We start from the raw sequence: 7,833 nt of genomic DNA on the forward strand, positions 1-7,833 counted from the left end.
TATATATATATATAGTAAATAGGCACTTTAATTCAATCAGTAACACACATTTATAAGGTCATATGTACAAAGAATTGTGATATTTGGTAAAAATGTCCACATTATCATAATTTCTTGTCCTTTGTAACTAGGAACCAGCAATGGAAAATACTGTTGTCCCAGACTGTATATCAATCACCGCTGCTTTTCAGGACCATATTTAAATAAAGGTCGGATAGCAGAACTACCTCAGTCAGTGGGTCCTGGAAAATGTGTTTTGGTTCTTAAGGAGGTATGATTCTCAGATATTATTTTGATATAATAAACTGTTTGATTTAATTGTTTCTGTATGAAAGTATATATATAGCCAAAATATTTTTTGGGATAGAATAGGGAAGGGTTAGGTTTTTATTACTGCTTGTCTTCTTGCTAGTTGGATTCATCCTATGTATATATCCTGATGATCATTTAAGATGATGGGAAATCCAACATTTTTACAGCTGTTGGAAAATACCCTCACTTTGTAGAGATTTCATCTCACTTCATGTTGTGCCTCTACGCCAGGAAGTGAAGGGAAATCTTCTCATTGGGAGAGAAGGTGATGGATTTTGAACCTTCCCTATAAAAAAAAAAAATGACTATACATATACTTTAAGAATGATAGTGAGTGTTTTACATGTATAACTGTGCTAAACAGTCAGCAGGGATACAGCTATTATTGTTGATGCTGTCTTTATCCCTTTGGGAAGGATATCCCCTGATTGCCTTACCCAGAGACAGTAACCATGGGTATAGAAAGTGAGTGCCATTTTCCCACACAGGCAGACAACAAAAACCTGCCAAATGCTCAATTTTGCCCCAGCTCTTTCTAAAGCTAAGACATTGCTTTACTTTACTTCAGTATAATAGTGATATAGTACAATTCCAGAAATGAATACTTCTCATTTTGGCACAATGAATTCTAGCTAATGAATAGAATAACACATATAGGATATAACATAATTTGGTTAACTTACTAAAGGAATTGAGAATGTTCATCAATAATGTCAACTCTTTTTGCAAGTCAGTCTCTATGTCTGATATCATTAGACCTTTCCCTACTGTTTTTATTCCTAAATATGATTTTGCTAATGTCCTTATTGTTGTGGATTTTAAAGGTTAGAAATGTGGAGGGAGAAGAGTTTGCTAGTAGTGGAATGCTTTGATGAAAAACTTATGTCATTGTCATAAAATACATGATGCATTTTGTAGATTGGATTTTAACCTTTTGGTATATTAGCCAAAGTTCTGCAGATGATTTTGCAGTTTTTGTGTGCACTGGCTCTGAGTGAAGCTACGTGGCGCTGAAAGTTAAAGCAGGTCTCTAGACCCCCATCCCACTGTCAGAAGCTCTAACTGTTCATCTCTGTTCCTGTGTTTTTCTGTACATCCATAGGAGGGCGTCCAGTCACATCTGACAGGAAATGAAAGGAAAAATCTCCTTATTAGGGACACCTATGGCAAAAAAATCTGACAGTGGCTCTATCCCTTCCCTGCTCTATTCAAAACATAAAGTATAATATTATACAATATAAGAAATAAAAGCTTTGGCTGGATTTGTGCTTTAAAGGAATCTTCTCTTCAAAAACAGTTTGCGTCATTAGCAATGAATGATTTTAAAGTTATAACTTGCAATACTGAAGGGTGTTTGAGCTACTCTCCTAGTCTTGTGAAGAGCTCATTCCCAAAAGTGAAGTGCCTGTTAACTGCTCAAGGTTTTAAGATATATAATTACAAAGGCTAGGCTATATTTATACCCAAGTGTGTGGCCACAGAAATATATAATTTGTGTGCTACAGACAAGAGTTTAAATTTATGACCATATGTTCATTACTGATCTGATGACACTGCTGATCTAAATCACCCACAGATGGAAGTATTTTAGAATCCTAAACCATAAATTGAACAAACTAATTTTTGCTTTGGGAAATATTATTTTTGTGTTCTATAAATTTGTCTTTTGTGTAAGAAATAAGTGCTGAAATACATTTTTCCCTACAATGGACTGATCACGTATATCGATGGGCAAAAACAGCTTGCTATCAGGCTCATTATGCTTGCATTTGAGATTAGTTTAAAACTCATCTGAGATCATTTAGACATAATTCATAGGTGCAGTTGACCTCCTTCAGACTTGCAGTTTACTTCCTTCTAAAATGCAGCAACCTGTTTTTTGCCAAAAACAAAAGCCTTTCGACATTTGTCCTCGATATGCCTGGATAAACACAGTCTACATGATATGACTCTAGAAAGGTATATGTTACAGCAGTGATATAGGGGACTTTAATCTATGACAGGTGTACATACTGTTCACTTAGAAACGTGAATCTTCCTTTAGTTTACTAAATAAGGTGAAGCTGTGTTCAGTCTAAAAACCCAAACATGTGTAAGGGAATTAAAAAATACAAGATGTTCCCTTGCACATGATGGAATTATTGAAGTGAATCCAGTATTTTGTTATTTACTAGACTAAGTGAACATTCACTTTGCTAAATTAACAATCTCTACCCCTTTCTCAATTTAGCCTCTGAATCTCATTTGTGGGTCAGGAACTCGCAGTGGGAATGTACTAGGAATAAAAGGGATTGTCAATATGAATTTTACATCTGACACATTGCATAGATCTATACCCCTTTCTCAATCTTCATTTACTTCATGTCCTATGCACGCATGATGTGTGGAATACAAATTCCCCATGCCATCCTATTTCAATAAAAAGCAGGTGTTCCCAATGTTTTAGGCTGTCATTGTATGCCATTATTTGATTCTCCAGGCTGATCATAAGAGCGGATGTTGTATGTTTAATTAACTACCAAGGGCAATTCATCTGCAAAAAAAAGGAGTTGTGCATATTTGCATTAGCATATTTGCCCATATAATTGACCAGCTTACATTAGAACTAAAATCTAATGCTTTACAAATCCACATGCTTAATGTGTTCAGCTTGAACACTGCATGATGTTAAAGAGATTAGTGACCTAACTAGCATTAAAGTAGATCTGACTGTTTTCACATACTGCTTCCTACTCACTATAGAGAAAAGAAACTGATAACCCAGCATTATTTCTCGCATGTACAAGATTATTTATACACTGGTAACATATACTGCAGTTTATCTGGCAATAAACAATGTGATTATTTGTTTCATCTGCAGCAACAATGGAAGAGGGAAAACATTTCTTAAATAGAAAAAAAGGTGTTTTATCGAAAGGCAGAAATGTAGAATAATGTGTTGCAATGGGGGATGAGCAGTATTAAAACAGTGACATTTTGTAAAACTGCATTGAAGTCAATAGGAAAGACAACCTGAGGCTGCTTGATTTTTTTTTAGAGTGTGGTCAGCTATAAATAACTCCTGAGGGTTATGGAAACTACATTCAAATATCCTGGACTTGTTCTTGTGCCAAAAAATGACCCTTCATTATTTTATTTTTTTCAAGACAAATAGAATAAATAAAATAAAAAACAGTAGCAGTAAACAAATAACAGTCAAAAAATAGAACTTTTCACACATTTTCACTAAGCAGATCAATGAGCAAAATGGAGAGTTTCTGCTTCGATGAAATTTTAGTATGTCTGCTCATCCCTAGGTGTAATAATGTCCCCTCCCATATGCAATATTTGGAGTACTATAACGAGATAATGCGAGATAGTCCCACAACATTGGGGTCCTGCGTTTATTTTACAACGGGCACATTATTATACATCTGTATAGCTCTGTTTATTGCATTGCTGTTGAATTACATATGTGTAAAATATACAAGTGTGAAGTGTTGTTTAGAGCCTAAAGACACAATCCAATCAGAATGAAAACATAGAGGTGTATGTAGGGAGTACAGCTTTTCTGTTCAGTATTTTCAGGCTTTAATTCAGGAATTGCTGTAGAGCCAGGATAACATTGGTAATAGGGACATTGTGCTACTGAGTAGTGGATGAGAAATATAAATAGGAATTGATGGCCTGTACAGACAGTACCAGGGTTGTGCAATGTACTATGAATGCATAATATATACTGTAGTTCGTATGCTAGTGCGGTGTCTAATTATAACTATAATGTGCTACTGCTATTCTGTTACAAAACTAACCCTGTACCACAGAACTCCTGGGTTTTTCTCAGAACATACTTTATGGACTTCTTATAATTCAGCATACATCAGTGTTGCAAAAATCAAATAAGAGCAGCAGTAGTGGCAGTGTAGAAGTCCATGGTGTAAATACTACTTGGCCACAGTTGAGGCTCCAGTTTATATCACTAATTTAAAGAAAATCCATGATGACAAAAAATATGCAGGCTGCCATTGTTGTCCACCTATTGAAAATATTAGTTTCTTGTTTGTTTTTGGCCCTTATGTTCTTTTAGTGCCCAGCCATCACTGAACTGGAACGATCACACAGATAGAGGATAGTCAGAAGTATAGAAGGCTTTTGATCAGCATTACAGCCAGGAAACTTAGCATTTTCAAAGGCAATATCAGCCTATATATTTTTTCAAAAGAAGTTGACATTAAAGTGTACCAGTGGCCCAACTTTGCACATTAAAGCATTAACATTTTTCAAACAAGCAGTAAAATCAAGCAAACCAAGCCTTAACTGACCTCTGTAGCGATAGACATGATGGAGAAATAAACCTTCAAAGTTTACAGCAGAGGCACTAATATCACAGCTTCTCTCTGACATCTCAAACTTGACAGACTTCCAGCTTTCTAAAGTGAGAAAACACCAGGTGATGTACGTTGTTAAGGGCCTGCTACCATCTGACTTATCAAGGAACTTTACCCATATCTTCAAAATAACAAGAAAGGCACCTTTAGAAATGTTTAGTAATGACAATCTACAAAAACATACTTCTAGATAATTGCAGGCTTTGTATTCGTTGCATCCCTTATTTCTCTTTTATTCCCCAGTTTTCTGACAATGGCTATTTTTACTAAGGGCAGATTACTAGATCTCTTTTTACTTCCTGGAACTCTGGAACATGTGACTAGGTCATGACCATGCACATCATCTCAAGGGAAGGAAATGTCTTTCTCTGAGATCTTGTGAGATTACAGATGAGATTTCCTAGCAATGCTTTGCTGTTTTAACCTTCCCAGGATACAATGCTTGGGCAAATTACATCATTTGTGCCAAAGTGGACCAAGAAGTAGAAAAAAAGACATTGTAAGTGAAACAAATATAGATTTATTTAGCTAATGAATGTAATATGATTTCATATAAGCATGCAGAGCTGTATGCTGATGTGATTTGTAGTCAGAGGGGGTAAACGGTCCACTTTAAGAGTCTGTGTTGTGATCGTTAAGGCATTTTTAAAGAATAAATTACTTTACAGTACCTGCCACTACATAGGTCAGTGAAGGCTTGTGTTAAAGCTCCTTTTCTGATGGTTAGATATTTGTAAATACTTTATTATTCATAGTTTGGGCACAGTATGTTTTGTTGTATAAATAGTTGTTCTCAGGGGCGTAACTAGAAATCACAGGGCCCCATAGCAAAAGTTTGTATGTGATTTCTAGTTATGACCTTGCAGAGCCCACCTGATATCCCAAACAGCCCACCTGAGAGTGACCCTGCAGAGCCCACCATAGACTCTCTATGGTGGGCACTGCAGGGTCTCAGGTGGGCTGCACGCCTTTTACCTGTCAGCCCCGATCCGCTGTCTGCCTACATGGTCACTGGCAGGCTCCGCCTCCTCTGTCACCAGGCCCCGCCTCCTCTTCCATCGCCGGGCCCACCTTCTACCTCCACAGTTGCGGGCTGTCACTGACTCAGCAGCGACTGTGAGGACGAACGCGTGTTACCTGAATTACTATTTTAAGTTATGAACCGCTATATAAGCATTCACACTTACAGGTATAATATTCTAAGGATTCATTCATGAGATTTTTGAGCTCAACACAATAACAGAATTTATTGGTATATAGTATCAAGACTTAAATACAATGAACCAACAATCTATTTAACTACAACATACAAAGAAAAGATTTAAACATGCCAAATACCCAGACATTGGTATCTAACAGACAAACAGTTAAGTGGGGGAAAGATTATCTGTATAGTTACCCATTAATCGTCACATGAGGCCCCATCCTGGTGAAAAGAGACCGAGCTGTTTTTTCCAGTCATTAATATACCCCTCGTGTCCATAGAGATGCATGACAAGTCTCCCATTGGTTGCCTCCCAAGGCCAACTGGGGATTGGAGGGTTTGCAAGACACTCTTTACAACTCCACACCCCTCTCTACGATTGGCCAGTCTACTTGTTATTAGATCAAAGGGTCTTGGCTCCTCATACACAGTATACTGAAGTTGCACCTCTATGGTAATTATCTGGACATGCCTGGGCTCAACAATGACCCTATTTGCAATTCATTGGGCCTGGCACTCCCCTCCACAGTGATAAGCACAACAAAGACTTTATTTCCCTACAAGCTATCAACACCTCCGGGGAACTATTTAAAACAAGAAATAAAACTATATACATATGTCTTATGAAGATTTGACATAAACTCATACGGTAACACGCGCCGCTGCACAGATCACTGACAGGTTGTCGGTGATCTAACAACGAAACGTTCATCCTCACAGCAGCCTGAGATGCCATAGCAACCCTGGCGGCCCGCACGGCATCAGGGGATGTCCTGGCCGGGCCCCCCTGTGCCCTGGGCTCCATAGTGGCCGCCTGTGCCGCTATGGCGATTGTTACGCCACTGGTTGTTCTTCATCCATATTATATCCATCCAAAAACCTAAGTTACTGACTGTTCCTACCGGCCTGGTTTGAGATGTCCAACTCCGTGCATTGCATTATACTTAGCATAAAACAACTGAAAAAACTAAAAGTGAATACTAAACTATTTTGCAATCAATAACCCCAGCAGGTATACAGGTCTAGAACTTCTGATAGTATTTCTATTGCTGCCTCTCTGTCCCAGTGACAATGGAACCCCTATTTCTTATACAGGCATCACAGGGACAGACATTTTCAATCTTCCACTCTGTTCAAAAAAAAAATGCATTCTATTGGCTTTAATTCTTCCATATGAATAAATACTTAAACAATTGCTCTTTCATGATTTAAACTTGACAATTGTACAGCTACTAACACTATATATCTGTGACAGGTCCTCAGTATGGTAATTAATGCTGCTTATAAACCTGGACGGGTCTTACGAGAGCTTCAATTAGTGGAAGATACATCATGGAATTTCCAGGAAGAAACTCTTAAAGCCAAGTAAGTTGTCATATGATATTACACACAAATAATTTTTCTTATTGCTGCTTTAAATCACATGAACTGTTATTGGGAGTCAATAATGTTCATAAAAATGTATACTGGTTGACAGGTTTATACATATGGCTGGTCATACTGGGCTCATTACAGTGGTGCCATTGACAAAAAGGCAGCTATGTTCTACCACAATCACTTAATTTTGGTACTTCTATTTATGATAATCATAATACAGAGGGTTGTGTACAGCTTCACTGGAGGTGCTGGTCACATAAATCAGCCACAGGAAATGTATTCAATAAGTTGTACAGACCTGCAGCAACTTGAAAGAATTCCATACTGAGCTGGTAGTAAACAATATGTATTTTATTCACTGGCCTTGACAATCTAGTGAAGGCTTTAGACTAGAATCTATATAAAGCACTGCAGGGAGTTCTTCCCGGTTCACTGGAAGCAGTGATGAGTCTCATCTGCCAGGCTGGCCGTAACGGGTCTAACTGGATACTCATTGGACTTCTCCACCCTCTCCTGCATTATTATGTAGCTTCTGATTGAGGTTTTGGCACAGATTCTGCAAAAAAATTACTA

The 7,833-nt window shown here is 37.7% G+C and overlaps 1 protein-coding gene across 1 annotated transcript in view; it reads left to right on the forward strand.

Annotated features, from left to right (window-relative positions):
• SFMBT2 (Scm-like with four mbt domains 2) overlaps positions 1 to 7,833 on the forward strand; it is a 128,561-nt gene that overhangs the window by 88,016 nt on the left and 32,712 nt on the right. Inside the window, exons 14-15 of the mRNA XM_018566472.1 lie at positions 132 to 271; positions 7,139 to 7,248. Of these exons, the coding sequence (XP_018421974.1) occupies positions 132 to 271; positions 7,139 to 7,248 (250 nt within the window). The remainder of the gene's footprint in view (positions 1 to 131; positions 272 to 7,138; positions 7,249 to 7,833) is intronic.

The sequence above is a fragment of the Nanorana parkeri genome, unplaced genomic scaffold (genome assembly GCF_000935625.1).
Source record: "Nanorana parkeri isolate BGI_ZX_2015 unplaced genomic scaffold, ASM93562v1 scaffold27, whole genome shotgun sequence".
NCBI lineage: Eukaryota > Metazoa > Chordata > Amphibia > Anura > Dicroglossidae > Nanorana > Nanorana parkeri.